Source organism: Palaemon carinicauda, chromosome 36, assembly GCF_036898095.1.
Source record: "Palaemon carinicauda isolate YSFRI2023 chromosome 36, ASM3689809v2, whole genome shotgun sequence".
Taxonomy (NCBI): domain Eukaryota; kingdom Metazoa; phylum Arthropoda; class Malacostraca; order Decapoda; family Palaemonidae; genus Palaemon; species Palaemon carinicauda.
In genome coordinates, this window is record NC_090760.1 from 65,804,443 (window position 1) to 65,824,433 (window position 19,991).

General features: G+C 45.1%; 1 protein-coding gene across 2 annotated transcripts in view; it reads left to right on the forward strand.

Annotated features, from left to right (window-relative positions):
* Positions 1 to 1,132: 1,132 nt before the first annotated feature.
* The window catches only part of LOC137628858 (carnosine N-methyltransferase), a 56,278-nt gene continuing 37,419 nt past the window's right edge, over positions 1,133 to 19,991 (forward strand). Inside the window, exons 1-3 of one of the 2 annotated variants that reach the window (XM_068360107.1) lie at positions 1,133 to 1,250; positions 16,259 to 16,332; positions 16,789 to 16,984. In XM_068360107.1, the coding sequence (XP_068216208.1) occupies positions 1,224 to 1,250; positions 16,259 to 16,332; positions 16,789 to 16,984 (297 nt within the window). In that variant the 5' untranslated portion in view covers positions 1,133 to 1,223. Of the gene's footprint in view, positions 1,251 to 1,537; positions 1,669 to 16,258; positions 16,333 to 16,788; positions 16,985 to 19,991 lie in introns of those variants that run through there. The other variant, XM_068360108.1, reaches the window with a different exon arrangement.

Here is a 19,991-nt window from a genome sequence, read left to right on the forward strand (position 1 = left end):
GGCCCTCTATCGTGCGTATCTACGCTGTGACGTCACGAGCATGGCGTGCGCCACTGTCAACAAGTTTAAGTTAGTTCTCCCTATGTTTCGTTAAAGAAAACTAGATGTAGGAGAGAATGTTTAAGGGGTAGCTATAGTATTAGTAGAAGAGAGCTAAAAATACGATTGAAAGAAGAAGAGTGAAGAAAATTCTTCACATATATATATATATATATATATATATATATATATATATATATATATATATATATATATATATATATATATATATATATATATATATATATAGCCTATATATATCGCCAAAATACTACAAAAATAATCGTAAAAAAAAGCTACAAATAAGAATAGAGTACATAATTACGACAGCGCCGAGGGAACTACAATAAAATGTTGCATTTCCATGAATTGTTATATTGGTCCAGCCGTCACCTATCACATTTGAAAGAAAAGTACATCGCCTTTAAAATATGCAAAACGTTAAAGACAGTACACCCTTTACTCCCCTTGGTTTCCTATAAGTTAGGAATATTGTTTTTTTTTTCCTTGTACTGAAATCATTGCCATATAGTAGGAAATGTGATAAAAACCTCAATATATTATCCAACTCCTGTGCAAATCAATTTTCATCACATGTTATTTTTAATAAACAATTATTATAATGCTTCTTCTTCTATTTTTTCAGTAATATAAGAAATGTCTGAACGACAGAAAATTTATTTATACATTTTCAAGCTAACAGGAAACGTCAGATTTTGGTTTTATAACCAAACGTTTAATCTCGTTAGATAAATTATATATCATTAGTCAATTATATTACATATGGTTAGTTTTTGTCAGGATGGATAAATGTCAAAAGATATTTTGGTGTTTATGTTCCCTGATGTACATAATTTATTTTTGCACCTTTAACCTTATCACAAATAAATACAACACCCCCATAGATTTATACCACTATGTCCAAATCAAATTTTAAAATATATATGTCTATTTCCGACAATTCTCGTGAAAAATCAATTTAACAAAAATCAAACATTTTTATACTATTCATGTAGATTAAGGTTTCCTTCATAATACGTATATTTTGTAGACTTATAGACATTTAATTACTAAATTTGGATTTCTGTTTTATTTTTCTCATGGTAAAAGAAATAATATTTATTTAGTTATTTGATTGGCAATCGAGATATACATCAGCTGGGGCCGTCTACAGTTTACCGTCAATGCTCCTCATGTCTACGGAAAAACAAGTAAGCAATAGACATTTATCATTATTTAGGTAATCCAAAACTTGAAATATAACTAATAATTTGCCAAAATTCAACATAAAAACCGTCTAGTGCCAAATTTTCCTTGATAAATGAAGCCTTGTGTCTACGTTGATAAACACAGCCTTGGACCGCCTCCTGAATATATTCATTTCCCATTTTTCCGGATATCCATTTATTTTTCTATTTATTTATTTATTTACTTATTTATTTATTATTTATTTGTTTATTTATTTATAATGAATGACCCATTTATAAGAGTAGGTTTAGGATACACTTACGGAGAGTCTAAACAAAGCCTGGAGGAAGGCGGTCTAATTGGATGGGGAGACGGTCCACCGCCCGTGTATTTGTGTGATTTCCCCCTTCCGAATTGTTTTCAATACTTCAAAGGACATCTGTAAGTGACCTGAAGGACATTTTGGCCCATTTCCTATTTCATGATCCCATTTCTGCCTTTCTAAGCGTTTGCAATATCACCTTTAATGGGGGATTCTCGTCTGCCAGGTCACGTCTTTCCTTGTTTATGCACTAAATTCTCCGAAGGGTTAGGTCCTATTTTGTCAAGTTTATGAAATTGTCCAATTTTAATTAAGCTTAACTTTATGGCTTTTCTATGTCGCACTGTAGTTGGCATCTTGAGCCGTAGACAAGTCTACTATCGGTCTATTCTTAAATATATATATTTGTGGTAGGGTATAGTTAACCTAGCCTAGCCTTAGTTTTATTATAGTTACGAACAGGACAAGCTTTTCCGAGCCTTTGTATATCAGCGGCCAGTTTCTCCCTTGTGTATTAAAAATGGACATTAACTAAGCTCAACTTTAAACCCTAACCTAACCTACAAGCTGTGTTCTTACCTACCTACGTAACAAGGGGGCTAACACCCCCCTGCGACCCCCCGTACACTCCTATATTCTAAGTTAACTGTAATCATACATGCAGGTGGCCGCTATCATACATACACCCCAAGAAATATATATATATATATATATATATATATATATATATATATATATATATATATATATATATATATATAATATACACACACACACATATATATATATATATATATAATATATATATATATATATATATATATATATATATATATATATATATATATATATATGTATGTATATATACATACATACAAGGTGTTTAAAAAAATTTGATATCATTTGAGATGTAAATATCACAGAAACTACATGATCAAGGCAGATGAAACTAAACAGGGTTAATGCTGAACATCATAAGATTTATTCCTCCAAATCTGAATGAGATATTCAAAGGCATGTGGATTCCATGAACGATTACAAAAAGTTCAAAGAGGAAGACTGTCTGTTATGGGCAAAAGGATCCGGGAAGAGCTGGACTACCGACGACGTGTGCCATGTCTCAAGCGGTGCGCATATTGAACATTTGTGAAATCGTTCATGGAATCCACATGCCTTTGAATATCTCATTCAGATTTGCAGGAATAAATCTTATGATGTTCAGCATTAACCTTGTTAGTTTCATTTGCCTTGATCATGTAGTTTCTGTGATATTTACATCTCAAATGATATAAAAAACTTTGAAACACCCTGTACATATACATCCATATATATACAAACACACATACATATACACACATACGTACATATACATATATAAAATCTATATCCGCTGATAATGGGAAACTTCCAGTGGGAACCCAGGTGTTTTGGGTTGTTCAAAATGTCCTGTCTATAACTATAGTTTTACCCTAGCATTTAGTTTGTTACTCTATTCTTTGGTTCCAACCTTAGCCTTACCTTCTATACTGATTGGCTTTCTCAGCCCCAATGCCGGACCTATCCTATCCTACGGCAGTAGCATTACAGGTCGGGGTATACAGTAGCCTTATGCTATAGATTTACCGTTGTACAATATTCCTAGTCAAGAAAGTAAGAGGAGCTCCTGGTGTATTTTAGGGAATTTTGAAAGATTCAGATGGAAATACTTTGGGGGAAATTTGAATTGTTCAAATTGGAGACTTTGTAGTTATTATTATTATTATTATTATTATTATTATTATTATTATTATTATTACAAGCCAGGCTATAACCCTAGTTGGACAAGCAAGAATTTATAAGCGCAAAGGCTCCAACAGGGGAAAATAGCCCAGTGAGGAGAGGAAACAAGGAAATAAATAAACTACGAAAGAAGTATAAACAATCAAAATATGATATTTCATGAATAATAAAAATAATAATTTATTCTTCACATATAAAGTATAAAAACTTAAAAAAAAAAAGTAGAAAAATAAGATAGAATAGGGTGCCCGAGAAAAAAAAAACAAGAAGAAAAATAAGATAGAATAGCGTGCCCGAGTTGGTTAGGATTGACTTGGTTGGCTAATAACTATGGGTAAATATTCACTAAAGCTCAATATTCCTAATGAGGAGAATAAGTGAAGTTCCTGGTGAATTTATAATTGGATTAGTTCTAATGCAAATAATTTGGAAAATCCATATTTTCTAAATTTTAGATGATGTAAAATTCCAAAAGTTATGACTGAAAACCCTCATTTTGAAAGGTAAACAAACACAAGAACACCATCTTACTGAAGGTTCCCCACCTAACCTAACCTAGGAGCCGTATCCATACATACTTTCTGGGGCGGAGAGGCTATGCCCCCTTATATTCTCCTCATACACTGTTGTATCTTTAGTATATTCTTAGACTTTGTCTCAACCTTGTGGTATTTTCCAAATTGTAAAACTAATTTCATAATATTGTATTTCAGACAAAGATAAACAACATTAACCCTATAAAGAAAATTGGGAGCCTTGGTATATCAGCAGCCAAGTCTTCCCGCAGGCATAGCTGAATGGGATTTTTCTTCCGGTTTTCTGGCTGTCCGTAAGACGTGGCCGCTATACTACAGTAACTGTGTCCGTTATTATGCAAAACCATTGCACGAGAACACTTAACCTAACCTACAAGCCCTGTCCTTCTCTAACCTAACCTAGAAGATGTACGCTTACCTACTTAGCTACCAGTGACCCCCCCCCCCCCTTAGACCACTGTATTCTTACCATACTTTAAGAATAAGTCTCAACCCTGTGTATGCTTCCCAACTGGATTCACTTATGGAAACTGGGTTTTTCAGATGTATTTCTTAGTTTAATCCGATGGTAAAACATAAGAAATACATATTTCCAATGAATAACACCATCAAATCTGTTAAAAATTCCTATAATAGAGAAATGATGTCAATACAAAAATCTTTCTTAAATGCCAATTAAAGAAGAACTATTTCAAATGTGTGATGCAGTCTGCGAGGAGGTAATAGTAGAAGGTGTGAAGTTTGTGTAGTAGATGGTGAGGTAAGGACATTGGCCGGGAAAATGTTGCTTGCCAGCAAAACCCTCTTTGATTGGGAATTACAAATGGCCCCAGGATTGATAATACAGATAGTCAGATATCAAACTTTGGAGAGGAGAACCACCTATTGGGAATTTTGTGAACTGTTCTTAAGAAGTTTGAGTGTCATGAATATCAAAACTAAAGATTGAAAAGGGGATTATTACAATAGAATGTATACAATGTATTCTTAACTGTTGAGATAGGTTATATGGTTGAAGGTAGCTATAGTAGTGATATAGTAATTATGTTGGTAAAAACTTTTAAGAATATTTTGCTAGTGTATAGTAAAGTAAAAACCAATGATCTTACTGTACAAAGAAACCTACAGCTCGTAATTCTACAAAGAAACCTACGGCTCGTATCTGTACAAAGAAACCTACCGCTCGTAACTGTACAAAGAAACTTGCGGCTCGTAATTGTACAAGGAAACCTTTACTCGTAATTATACAAAGAAACCTACGGCTCGTAACTATACAAAGAAACCTACGGCATATACTATGCAAGCACGACTACTAGTGTAGGCGCTATCTTGTATCAGATGGAAATAAAACATAGTTTTGTTCTGTAACTGTAATACAAACCAACGCTATTTATGGGGGTTACAGTATTACTTTCGGTGAAGCTGAAAGGACGAGCCATTAAAATTTTAGCGAGGGTTAACCACCCATTCCGTTAGTTAGCGGGGTAGGGGGAGTTAGCATCCTACCGCTCCTGCTCACACACCAGTGATTTAGCTCACTTTGCTTTTGGCTCGGATAGTGTACGGTCTTTGCCGCCCTTCATCCTTCGTCTATTTGGACTGCCATTAATGCTTTTGTTTGTGCTTTTTCATTAGTGTGTGTGTGTGTTGACTTCTGCGACCATGAGTACTTTCCCTGGACTTGAAGGTCGGCCCTGCGGAACCTTCATGTTGGCCGTGGACACTGATCGCCACACCCTTTGTCCCGCCTGCAGAGGTGAACAGTGTGATTGTGGTAACAGTTGTAGTGAGTGTCAGGAGTGGTCTGCCTCCCAGTGGGAAAGGTTAGGGCGATGGCAGAAGAAGAAGTCAAAGCGGGATTTAACTCCTTCGAAGGTTTCTTCGAAAGAAGAAAATCCCAAGACCTCTCCTTCCACTACCCGATCTTCCTCCAAAGCTCCTGCTCGTTTGGTCTCTTCCTGGAGAGAGTCGAGTAGTAGTGTACACCCTTTAGTTTACGGCCAACCCCGGTTCTCGAGAGATGGTGTTGCTTCCTCTAGTGAAGCGGCCCCACCCCTCCCCCCAGGTGAGGCCTTGTCTCTGTCTCCTTTTGTACAGGTGTGGTCGTCCTTGGGGCTTCCGGGTCCTCCCTCCAAGGACTCTAGCTGCGCTTCATCATTTGTGGTGCTAGTGCGCAGCCGTCGTCGACTTCATAGTTAGATCGTCTGTCGTTTGTCGATGCGGTAGTGTCTGAGACGTCTTCTGTGGCTGCTGCCGATGCCCCTGCACATTCAGACTCTCTATCTGTTGCTGCCGACTCTGTTCCCCCCATTCCTTTTCATCCTTCAAGAGGGGAACTTAATCTTTCTTCAGTCTATGCTGTGAGTGTTTTTCCCCCTTGGGGGAGTTCACTCATAGAGACTCCTCTGCAGAGGACTGCTGCTTCTAAACGTCAGCTTGCTGATCCCCCAGCCACTAGAGGGCATCTTCGACACACAGCTCGCCCTCGGCTTTGCCTTAGATGTGGTCCTTCACTATCGGTGAAAAGGCGCCTCATTCTTGCAGTCGTCTTCCGGCCCTCGACCTTTGCCTGTTCCTGGACTTTCTCCTGACAACACTGCAGCTAGTCCTGTTTTCTTTGGCTCTCCACTCTCTTAACTTGTCGTTCGTTGGTCTCCAACCTTTGCCAATTCACCGAGTGCCGTTCATCAGCTCACCGATTACCGGTTGACAACTTACCGACCCTACCGATCAACGTTCACCAGCTCATCGTTCGTTGGCTCGCTGTTCACCAGCTCATCGTTCGTTGGCTCGCTGTTCACCAGCTCATCGTTCGTTGGCTCGCTGTTCACCAGCTCATCGTTCGTTGGCTCGCTGTTCACCAGCTCATCGTTCGTTGGCTCGCTGTTCACCAGCTCGCCGTTTGACAGCTGACCATTGCACTTGCTCGCTATTCACAAGCTTGCTGTTCGTTTACTTGTGGTGGCTACAAAATAAATGGTTTATAATGCCTCAAGCTCCTTGATGGACAAGTAGCAGATGAGGAGGGCAGAGTTAATCATGAATAAACCTGAGATGATTGTCAAGAAATGACTGGCTCTTTCTTTCTTTCGTCTTCCCCCCATGAGATAACAGCTCTTACGGTATTCTGGAAAGCTGGCCTCCACTGTCAGCAGATATAACCTTTCCCTTTTGTAACCTGGTATAGATAGATATACTTGTTGCTTCTACATACCCCCCTAGCAAGGTAGGATTGAGTTACTTCTAAAATTTCTATTTGTTCCGTAACCGAAATACAAACCACGCTATTTACAGAGGGGTTACCTTTTAGCGCAGCTGAAATGGCGAGCCATTAGGATTTAACGAGGGTGTATTACCCCCGCGCTAGTTAGCGGGGGGGTAGGGGAGTGGTAGCTAGCTACCCCTCCCCCCCTCACACACAGATGAATGCTCACTTTCACTTTTGGCTCGGACTGTGACAAACGTCTCTGTCTTGGTCCTCTCTTGGCAGCCATTGTTTGTTTTGTCTTTACTTAATCGCTTACTTTTCATTTACTCAATATATATGTAAACATGTTTTCATGTTTGTATATATATTTGAGTATAGAAATAAGTAAGTTTCCTTTTCAGAGTTTTGTGTGTAGTGTACGATATCTACGTGGAGTCCTCGGCAGTTAGGCCACCACGGCGTAATTTTATGGGTGGCGATCGAGTTTGACTTATGTCTTTCTCTCTCTCTCTCTTGAGGTCGTTCACCCTTTTACTACGTGTTACTACGCCCTTGTAGCTTCCTTTCCGTGTGGGGGGGTTGCTACGCCGTACGTTTGTCTCAATTAGTTATGAATCTAATTGTAGTTGTTTTTTGTTTTTCAGCTTGTAGAACGATTCCTTTCGGGGTTTTCGTTCTTTCTTTAGTGTTCATTCATTTTTAAATTACATAATTACATAGTTACATAATTATAATTGTTATAATTCTGTTTTGGTTACAGCTCTCCTTCCGTGAGTGTAAGTGGTTGTGAGGGCACGTGCCTGTTGTGTAATTCTTGTTTCCTTTCCCTCAGGATTCCTCTTCGGAGCCTTCCCGGGGGAATGAATGTGTACTAATATTATTTGTTTTATTTTTTTACAGTTACCGATCTAGTTCGTTTCTGTAATATGGCAACGGTGTGAGCTGTCTTGTTGAGTCCTGGGGATTCGGCTGTTGCTGCCTCCCCCCTTGTATTTTCGTCAGGGGCGTGTCTCCTTCTACTGGAAGTACTCCCGTGACGACGGACAGCTCTCCAGTTCATTTTAGAACTCTCAGGAGGCTTGCCTCCTTGGGCGGGCAACTTTCCTTCCGAGGGAAGTTTTTCCTGTCCAGGCTTGAGTTTTTCCCCTTTTGGGGGGTTCTTCTCTTGCCTTTTTTTCGTGCGACTATGCTCTTGGTGCTGAGCGGTCACACCTGCAGTTTCGCTCAAGGGGCTGGGCAATTGCAGGAGCTCCTCTTCGGAGGATTGCTCCTTTTAGGTCACTGGTTGACCAGTCTCTTCTACGAAGTGTTTCTCTTTCGTTCGCGAGAAAGTACACTCATAGAGACTCCTCTTCGGAGGTTTCTTCTGTTGCTGTTGGCCTCCCTCGCCGTAAGGCCCACCGTCCGCCTCGTCGTAAGGGCCTCTCATCTCCCTATAAGGGTGCTTGAGGCGCCTTTTTGAATCTCCGTTTACAGCCTACAACTCCTTTTTCTCGATCTTCCGCCTTGGTGCAGATGGACAGCAGTCTGATCTAGTCTTCCGACGGGCAACGGTCTTCCCGACGGACAACGGTCTTCCCGACGGACAGCGGTCTTCCGACGTACATCAGTCTCCCGGCGGACAACGATCCCTTCGGGGCAAAGGGTTGCCTCCCACGGGGGTTCTTCCCTTGCGTGTCGGGGTTTCCCTGCGCGCCCTTCTGCAGTGTTCTCTCCTGCTCCTGCTCAGTGTTAGCGCACAGGCGCTCTTCTGCTCATCAGCGCTCTCCTGTTCGTCAGCGCTTTCATGATGATCATCCCTGCTGTTCCTGTTGGTTCCTGTTACGCGCCCTGTGCGCCCACATTCGCCCTCGCGATCTAGAACTTCGGTTTAGGTCGGGGTCAAGGACTCTTCTTCTATATGCAGGCTTCCACGCGTAGCCTTCTGCTCGTCAGCGATTATCAGCTCGCCAGCGATCACCTGTCTCTCGGCGATCTCCGGATCACCCGCGTGTGTTACAGCCAGCACGCCAACGTTCTCCAACACTTCTGAAGGAACATGGTTCGCCAGCTACTAGCTCACCTGCGCATGCTGATCGCCATTGCGCGACCCTCAACTGCGGATGCTGATCGCCATCGCGCGACCCTCAACTGCGGATGATGATCGCCTTTGCGCGACCTTCAACTGCGGATGCTGATCGCCATCGCGCGACCCTCAACTGCGGATGCTGATCGCCATCGCGCGACCCTCAACTGCGGATGCTGATCGCCATCGCGCGACCCTCAACTGCGGATGCTGATCGCCATCGCGCGACCCTCAACTGCGGATGCTGATCGCCATCGCGCGACCCTCAACTGCGGATGCTGATCGCCATCGCGCGACCCTCAACTGCGGATGCTGATCGCCATCGCGCGACCCTCAACTGCGGATGCTGATCGCCATCGCGCGACCCTCAACTGCGGATGCTGATCGCCATCGCGCGACCGCACACCTGCGGATGCTGATCACCATCGTGCGACCCTGAGCATGCTGATCACCATCGCGCTATCGTCTACCCTGCGGATGCTGCTCGCCATCGCGCGACCCTCAACTGCGGATGCTGCTCGCCATCGCGCGATCGCCCACCTGCAGAGGCTGCTCGCCATCGCGCGACCCTGGCATGCTGATCACCATCGCGCGATCCTGCGCATACTGATCACCATCGCGCGACCCTGCGCATGCTGATCACCATCGCGCGATCGCCCTCCTGCACATGCTGCTCGCGATCGCTCGGCAATGCACGATCGCTCACCTGCGCATGCTGCTCGACCATCGCGTCGGTATAACACAACGCGCCATCGCCAACCTGTGCGTTAGCGCTCACCAGCTCACCACCGATCGCTTGTTGATCCATATCGCCAGCGGTCTTCCTCGCCCACGCGGCAGCGTGTTTCCTCGCCATCGCGCTAACGCTTGTGTTCGCCGCCTCGGACTCGCGCTCATCCCCCTGCCCACCCTCACGACCGTTCGCCCGCTCGCCCGCGCGACCACTCGCCTGTGCGCCTGCGTGACCATTCGCCTGCGCGCCCACACGCCCACGTGCCTGCACGTTTACGCTCATGCGCGTCCGCGCCCATGCTCTCCAATGTTCCCCCACGCGCGAACCAACGGTTTTCCATCGCGCGGACGGATGGTGTTCCGTCGCGCGAACCTACAGTGTTTCTTCGCACAAACGTCGGCTTATTTCTTGCAGTATCCATTGCTTGTCTATGGGTTATCGCTCGCCGACCACCAGCTCTCGCCCTTCCTACCACGCTCGCCCTCCTTCTGCGCTCCTTCGCTCACCTTCGTTTGCGTTACCGCGCATGGGCGCTTCCACGTTCGCCCACGCGAAAATCTTTGAATTACCGTCGCGCGAGCTCCAGGGCGATTGCGACCACGATTCCCAATGGGGTTTTCGCAGCATGGCGAGCCTGGCGAGTTCTTCTGGAGCGTATTTCCAGAACAAGGCCTCACCCCGTAAACACAGAGCATGGCACTTGCAAGAATAGGAGAAACTTAAGGGAGATCTGAGCAACACTCCTCTTTCCTGAACCTGGGTTAGCCCTTCCCCGTCGTTCCCTGGAAGGATTTTTGGCGGGGGGGGCTTTCCGTTCGAGATTTCTCCATCGGACAAGGGGTGACTGCTTACCCCTTCCTCTGGGAGCTTACCAGGTTCTTTCCCTCCTCGGTTACGGCCCGAGGTTTGGTTCAAGGAAGCTTCAGAAAGATCATGGGTACTTTCCTCCTCTCGAGCTCAGGCACCTTGGCCTTTCGTCGTTAAGTATCTAACTTGCGGACAAGCTCGATGTTGTACCATCTGGATGCGCTGACTGAGGGCTTCCTTCGGGTGTCTCATCTGTGGAGGTCGACGACCTCAGACACCCTTCCATCCTTGAGAAGAGTTTGTTTGTGCCCAAGGACAGAGACTTAGACAGCGGCTGTGCGGAGGAAATCGACTTCCGTTTACACTCCTCCAAGGCGCTTTCTTCCAGACTCTGCAGGGCTCCAGCGCCCTTTTCTTTCAACCACGTCGGCCTAAGTTATCGGCTACGACAACTGGGACAAGGTGTCCAATTGCAGTTTCCTCCTGTCAGGAACAGATGGCACGGGAGACTCCCCCGGGGGGGCATAGTCCTAAAAGGAGTTCACGAACTCTAGGATTGCAGGTTTTTCGCTGGGAGGATCCTTAAGGTTACTCATCCGAATGACAGCTTCCCGATGCCCATTCCCGCACAATCTCTGTGATCAGCCAAGGATATCGCGCCTGCCGTCTCTGTCAGCGAATTCAGTGTCTCTGAACCTCTATGCCATAGCGTCAGCAGAGTTGCCCGGTTGGGCAGAATGATCCATACCTTAGGCGAAGGTCTTCCTTAGGATCATCGACGGCTTCACCTCCGGCCTCCTCAGTCGATCCTTTCTTGTAAGGAAGGATCTGAGAGATGATGTCCGTAGTCGACCTCTCAGCCCTGATCAAGTTTGTCGAACAAACTTCGGCCAGCGTAGACCAGCAGAATCGATCAGACTGGTAACGAGGTGACAGGACTCCTTAAACCCTGGATCGGAAGGACGGGTACTTTCAGTTTCCATTCCATCCATCTTCCAGGGTGCTCGTTGAATTCAGCCTAGACTGCAAGTATTCCTGCTTATGATGCAGTGTGGCTATCCCGCCGTGGCATGGCAGGTTTGTTTCCCCAGAGAACTCTCCCTGCCTTCCTCTTGGCCGCTCAGGTGCAGGCTTCCGCCTCCTCTGCTGTTTGGAGGGCTGGTCAACTCCGGTAGGCTCGGGTTCGACCTTCTTCAGCGCCGGAACAAGCTTCCGGATGCTTACCATGAGTGTGGGCTCATGGTATTTTGCTTGGAGCCTTCTCTTCCTCTGCCTCAACATCTGGAGTATCTGGCCATGATATTGAGTCAACGGCCTTACCACGTTGGAAACCCCGCTTCTCGTCCGTCCAGCGAGGTTAAGCAACGTCGGTACTTGGATGGGTGACCACCTGGGGACGCCAGATTCTGTTACCACATCCTCCGAGCCTTCCTTTCGGTTGACTGTGGCAAGACTGAGGAGAGTCGCAGTACCTGTTCTCAGTCAAGCAGAGCTTTCAGCCCTACCTTGGAACGTTTCCTAGTTCTCCTTTCCTCATTGACCCGTCTATAGTCCGAACGGTCGCCTTAGGATAAGTTCCATGTGGGGCGATCCAAGTTCCGGTGGCTTCAGGCAATGTTTAACCGGACTTCCTGGCCCCTATGGAACCAGCGTAACTATTAGACTTGCAAGGGGTGTTGACCTATGGAGCCTCTTGATTCCCCACATTCTTGATGCTGTTCTCGGACTCGTCAAAGGAAAGGGGGGGCCATGTTCCGGTCCACGCCTATGGTCAAGACCTGAAGGATACCTCTCCATCATTCAGGCAGGCTTAGGGGCCTTAGTCTGGCCCCTCTACAGATCCTACAGCTCCTGCCGAGTCGCCCCGTGCGCGTCGACTTCATGATTCTGGCGTATTCTAACCAGCAGGGGACGCATTTTCACACCTTCACATCTTGCAGTAGAGATACCGGGATGATTGAGATTCTCTCAATACCACCATCGGCTCTCTCATTCCAGGCAGGGGAATGTTCTCTCAGACTATCCGAGCAGAGCCTCGTAGAGAGAGTGTACCTGGGGGTCTTTGACCTTGGGTAACCAGCAAGTACTGGTCTGGGGGACCTGATCGCGACAGCTTGGAACTTCAAGCTTCCGCTATTCTTCCCCCCAGTCTCAGACCCCGAGACTCTGGCAAGATGCATTCCGGTGATGGTGGGACAACTTTGACGCCTGCGTCTTCCCTCCTTTTTGTCTGTGGACAATGGGTCTCAACAAGACCAGGTTGTCTGTCAACCTTTCAATGGGAGAGCTCCACTGGGACTATGCGCAGAACGGTTTCTGGACCCTCTGCTTCCCCTGACGGAATTCCTGGGAGAGCTTCTCCCACGGCGCAGACTACTCAAGCAACCACACTGCGACATCTCTCCCGAACCGGGGCGTCGCTTCGGCTTCATGCCTGGAGACACTACGCCTCCTCCTCAAGAAGAGACAACCCGCTACAGTCGCGGTACGGAGGTCGCGTCATCTGCGATAGTCATCCACAGGGGTCTCCCAGGCAAAGTGAAGTCTCTAAGGTGGTTGGTGCCGTGGGAGATATACCTCTTCCCTTGAGGCCTCTTCTCCAGCAATAACGGTCTTATTGCCTTTCGGCGGGAGGAAACTCCTTTCCGCTCTCGGCAATGAAGCCTGTCGCTCAGCCTTTCCCTGACCTTCAGGCTTAAAGGAATAACTTTTTCCTGCCCGCTGGATCTATCCTCTCTCATGCGAAACTACGATCGTCCCTGCCCTAGTCGGAGGAAGACCTCCAACTTGGAGCATGGCTCGGACTTTTAGTCCTTTAAGAGATCTTCTCAAGACCCTTTACGACAGGCCTCGGATTGTATTCCGCCTTGGGTCTCCTGCTCACTCTGGCCACGGCCAGTGTGTAAGCAATCTTCTTGGTCTCTTACGACTCCCCCCTTTCTAAGGAAGAGGGGAAGGCAACATTCAGGCTCGCTCCTGAGTTGTTGGCTAGACTCAGAATCTGGGGGTCCCGGCCCTTCGGTCCGATTCATTCAAGATTTCGAGTCTCCATTCTGTATCTGATGTCCCAAGACCTTCTCTTTCTTGCCAGTAAAGGAATCGAGAGGTTAGCGCTGGGAACAGCTGCAGTTTGTCCTCAGTTGCAGCCAATTTGGGAGCACAAGGAGGACATGGGGGAGAGTCACCAGTATACCTCTTCAGCCCGGACTCAAGGACATTCATCTCGACCTGTCTCCAGACCCTCCCCCGTTACGTCGCCCTACAGCACGATGTTGGATACATCGCAACGTCCCTCGCCTTCGAGTAATACTACTCTGTGACGCAGGTGCTACAAGCTGGAGTCTGGAAGCGTCTAATGACCTTCGCAGCCCGCTTCCTGCAGGTCGTGACCCACAGGAGTCTCGATACGTTTTCTATCGCTCTGTGGTGGCTACACAACAGCTGGTCTAACCTCAGGCTCCTTTTTGGACAGGTAGCAGAAGGTTGAGGGCATTGTTATCAGGTTTTAGTCTGCATGAACGAAAGAAGTATGTCTGGCCCTTACTTCTTTCTTCATCATCCCCTCTACGGGGAAGCAGCATCCTGGTCTCTGCATAGCTGACCTCGAACCTCTGCAGGTAAACCATGCTTCCTTGTGTTCCGAGTATTGAGTCAATACTGTCGCGTCCCCCATACCCTGACGAGGTGGTATTGGGAACGTCCTAACCCAGAGTTCCTTCTGGAACTCCAGGTCAACTGCCTAGGACGGGTCACACTTCTTCCTTCACACACAAGCTTACGTAGGCCACATGGTTCCTTGCGGAGCAAGGAACTTGTGAGGTGCAGGGACTCCTTTTCTCGAGTGCGACTCACTCGGATTCTGAGTCCCCGGGTAAAGCCAAAGCCAGTATGGCTGGGGACTTTCCACCTTACCTAAGGGGTAAGTCACCCTCTGTAAATAGCGTGGTTTGTATTTCGGTTACGGAACAAATGACAAATTCGAAGATAATTTGTATTTTTCCTAACCATACAAACCTTAGCTATTTACACATATTTGCCCGCCAGCCCTGTCCCCCAGGACAAGTCCTACCTCTAAGTGAAAGTGAGCATTCATCTGTGTGAGGGGGGGGGGGGGAGGGGTAGCTAGCTACCACTCCCCTACCCCCCCGCTAACTAGCGCGGGGGTAATACACCCTCGTTAAATTCTAATGGTTCGCCATTTTAGCTGCGCTAAAAGGTAACCCCTCTGTAAATAGCTAAGGTTTGTATGGTTAGGAAAAATACAAATTATCTTCGAATTTGTCATGTTTCTGAGAATGTTTTCCTTAGACTAGTCACACTGGTAGCATCACACATTCACCAGAATTGCTCAGGCCACTAACTGTGCTTTGCATTCCTAGTTTAGTGAGGTGTTAGGGTTTTTCTCTGTTATGCGCAGAGCATGTATGGAAAACCCCGGGTCAAAGACCAGCCAGTTGGTCAGGACTTCCACCCTCCTAAGGGTGAGTCATCCCTATAAATAATGTACGGTTTGTTAGTGAAGGAACAAATGACAAATTTGGAAATGATTTTATTTATCCTAAGTACTGTAATACTTACCTTTAGTTATTTATACTAATTTTCCCGCCAACACCTGTCCCCGATAAGTCCTGTCTGCAATCAAAAAGTGATCAGAATACACGGGTGTGTGAAAGGGGTGGCCTGGAACCCTGTGTCTCCCTCCTACCCCCTACCGTTAACTAGCAGTAGGGTAGTTCCACCTCGCTAAAAAGTCTTATGGCTAGTTTCAGCTTTGCCGAAGGGATGATCCCGATGAATAACTACAGGTTTATATTAGTTAGGAAAACTAAGAATTGTTTCGTAATTTTTCATGTTTGTGTAAGTGAAAATTAAGGTGATTCACTACAGTACTGTATGAATTAATTAGTATTGGTTATCTAGTCAAAATTGCATTGAAATTTTTATTACTTTTACATTGGCGTCTCTCTCTCTCTCTCTCTCTCTCTCTCTCTCTCTCTCTCTCTCTCTCTCTCTCTCTCTCTCTCTCTCTCTCTCTCTCTCTCTCTCTGTCTGTGTATATATACAGTATAAGCAGAGGTAACGTAACATGATTTCCTGCAAATCGAAGGGTAGTTTTGTGCCTCTTATTAAAATTGAAAAAGCACACATACAGCATTCCATAATTTAGAGTATAGGTAATATAACTTTTAATCATCCCTAGATTTTGATTGTTTGATTTAAAAAAAAAATTAATTCAGAATGATGAAGTTCAAGTTCCACAATAGCTTTTAAAGGTTACACACTTTTAATAGTTCAAAAAATCTCTTTATAGCTCCCAATTACCATATTTTACAGATAACAATGCTGCTGTTATTTATACCTGACATTCAAGAGAGAAAAATGTGTTGAACTCATTATATTTTGCTCTAAAACGAGATAGCCTTTGATGTCTGGTAAAGATTTATTATTTTGAGATCTCAGTGAGTAAAGTTTAGATAACTGGCAGTTCATTACATGCGGTTGTCTGTGATAGCATACGGTTTGGCATAGGATAGAGCTGCATTTACTCTTGTTGCATTATTGAGTCGGTATGTTTTTTCAGGACGACATGGATTATTCTGGTGCACAAGAGCGTGCACACTTCGAGAGGATTGTTCATGCCTTTAGATCGTACAGGTGAGGTCAAGTGGTTTTATTTGAATGTAACTGTCATTTTCTCTCATTTTCAATTATTTCCCTCATTCAGTACATTATAGAGTTTTTTGCCACATTTACAGTAAATCATTATGAAATCATTCTATAGATTTTGAAAACCTTGCAATAGAATTAGCTATTAGAAATCTGAATCTATGACATAAAACAAGCATGTCATCACTTCCCTATCAACTTGAAATTATACTCAAGATACATAAGATCTACTGGTACAGAGTTGCTAAGCCGTAACTCAAAATTAAGTAAGAGTGATACTTTTTTTGTACCATAAAATGGTTTGCTTCTATTATGAAACATTTCTGCAATGAGTTATCTAAAGGCATTTCTGAGTTTAAAGTTCTTTTTCAAATTTAGATTATTACCCAGTCAATTTTCTCTCCTTCCCCTAAGACTTCTCGACGTTCATTTTTTTTTTTACAGAGGTCGCGCCCTCAAACACGTGAAGGAACGTGAGGAGTTCATACAGTCTCTGCCGAGTCACCATAAAAAGCTTCTGAACTCATACAAAAGCCACCTAAAAAAGCAGAAGGTTTGCATCCAGCACAATGCCGAAATCATCAATCAGATCATCACGGGAGTGGAGAGCATGTTTGAAAACGTTCAGCACGAGCCTTTGGTAAGGAAGAACTAGCATCACTTGCTGTATCTTCCCATTGGGAAGGGATTCTGTAATGCCACTATAAGCCATTCAAGAGAGTTTGTTTGTCATTCCTGCGGGCCCTATCCATATTGCTTTAGGTTCTCTTTTCTCTTTTCCTTCTAGTCTTTCCTTACCTTGGTTTTGTTCAATTGTTGTCATCCCTTATTTAACATCAATATTTCAGGCATTACTAAAGGTTCAATACAGCACTTCTACGACGACTAGTTTCACTTGCTTATATCACTCTATTTAACCCCTTTTCCCCTTCATCCCTTTCATCCTGCTCTCCAGCCTCTTCTAACTTTGGCTTCATATTGTAATGAAAGAGTTTTCCCTCAGTTGCACGTGGTCACTGAAAAGCCTCTCAGATCCAAGATCTGGGCTATACAGTATAGCCTTAATTCTTGAATTCAGTCCTTCATAATAGACAAGATCACCTTTAGCTCACGTCATGGGAAGACAGAAGTACAAATTGAGAGATGTCTTCTAAATTTGATTGTACTGTTAAGGTGTTGTGTACTACTACAGTACTTAAGGGCAGTTATTACATTAGAACACAGCATCATATTGAACTAAATGAACTTCTTAAAGGTTGAAGACCTGTCAAGACACCACTTAGGTTGTTCTTGTGCTCCTTGGTGTGTATTGTATCATTTTTTGCTTACTTCTCCGCTATGCATGAACCTCTCGTCATGAAACTTGGTAGTTACATTCTATGGGTTAGTATCTATCGATCCTCGATGTATTTTTTCCAGAATTCTATCTCACAAATTAGTAATTTGTTAAAATAAGAAAACAATGAAACTTTGACAACTGTAAATAAGCATTGGATCAGCAGGAAATCCGGTATGTAGACTCTAGAAGAGAGTACTGTACTAATTGGTCTCTGAACATTAAGTTGAGTCAGACCATTAGCTATTGATTTATTAAGTAATTAATCATTTGTTCCGTAACTGGAATACAAACCTACGCTATTTATTTATGGGTATTACTTTCTGCGAAGCTGAAATGACGAGCCATTAAATTATAGCGAGGGTTAACTACCCATACCGTTAGTTATCGGGGGTAGGTGGGGGTAGCTTGCTACCGCTCCCACTCACACACCAGAGATTTAGCTCACTTTATTTTTGGCTCGGATGGAGACCGCTTGTAACCGCTCTTCCTCCTCCTGTGATTGGATTTCTTTCCCTTCCAATGGAGAGTTTTCCTCCCCAGATGTTGGACTTTGTTTCTCTCTTCATCATCTCTTGTCTCTCCTGTGAGGGTCCCCTTTCTAGTGAAGGGGTTCTCATAAAGACTCCTCTTCAGAGGCCTGCTGATGGTCAGCTTGCTGTTCAACGTCGGGTTTGTGGCAGAAGACCTCGCTGTGTTCGTCGTCCTCTTCGCCTTCAAGGTGCTCTTGCTCCGTTGGCGAAGAGACGCCTCTTCACATCCTTGCCTTTGCAGTCTTCCTTTTCAAAGGAACCTGCCCAGCCTGCCTCTTTTGGTTCCCTACCTTCGCTTCCGTCATCGGCCTTTTCCTCAACGAACTTAGGTTCATTCGTCGCCTGCAAGGGATCATTCCAGATCTTCTCGTGAGTATGCGTTGCCTCACGAGGGTGACATTTCTCCGCCTGAGCTCCAGCTGCAGTTCATCGGCAGCGTTCTCCGTCTCGTTCAGGCTTCTACTCGATGTTCACCTGTTCCTCAGGTTCTCCATTGACCTTCAACGGGAGAATTGCCCGCTGTCTCATCAGCCTGTAGATCGCCTAGCCATCGCGCCCATCTAACGACTCGTTCAACCACTCGTAAATCACCTGCTGCGCGAGAATCCCTTGCAGTTCGATAATCGCCTGCTCGTTCATCCTCTCGTGTTTTGCCTGCTACGCTGGAATCGCTTGAAGTTTGACAGCTGCCTGTTCTTCCATCTCCCTCTCAGGAAATCTGCTGCTACGCGTGAACCGCTTGCGACTCGTCAATTGCATGCTGTTCCAGCTGTTCAGAATCGCGTACTTGTCAGCGTCAGGAACTTCGATCTCCTACCTGACAGCGTTCTCGCGCGTCGATCACTGTCAGAGCGTAAAACGCCCAACGGTGTGAATCGCCCTAGTGTGAATCATCGGCCCACCTCTTCGTTCAGTGATTCGTAGCTCGTCGACCCTTACACGCTTATCACTTAACAATCCAGCGTTCGGCTATTGCTTAGAACGTTTCAGTCTAACTCGTTGCTCTTCTTCGGAACGCAATCCCCTTCCAAGACGTGAATCGCTCAGGCTTCATAACGCTCATCTGCTCGACAGTCACCTCATCGTCCGGCAAAGCGTGAATCGCCAATTCACAACAGCTGGTTTAGTATATCAAGCTCCTTATTGGATAAGTTGCAGATGGTTGAGAGCATTGGTTACCCAGATTTTAGTCTGAGTGAATGAAAGGGAAACTCTGGCTCTTTTCCTTTCTTCATCCTTCCCTCTCGGGGAAAACAGCATCCTGGGTCCTCTGTGCAAGCTGACCTCAATCCTCTGCAGGTAAACCATTGCTCCCTTGTGTATCCTATTATTGTCCTAATACTGTTGCGTCCCCATACCCTGGTGAGGTGGTATTGGGAATATCTCGGTCTCCTCGGTTATTCCATGCAAGTCACAGAATAACTTTTACCTTGACAGTCACATTACTAGTTTCTCATCATACACAGCTTGTGTAGGCCGCAGACCATGCTTAGCAGGTTTAGCAAGGTGTTTGGGTTTCCTTATGTCACACTAAGCGCTGCACAATACGTAGTACCCTGGGTAAGGCCAAAAGCCAGATTGGCAGGGACATCCACCCTCCCAAAGGGTGAGTCACCTCTATAAATAGCGTAGGTTTGTATTCCAGTTACGGAACAAATGATATTCAGAGGTAATTTGTATTGTTCCTAACGATACAAACCTTAGCTATTTATACATACTTGCCCGCCAACCCTGTCCCCCTTGAAGACCTACCTATAAGCAAGGTGATCTCAATCTCA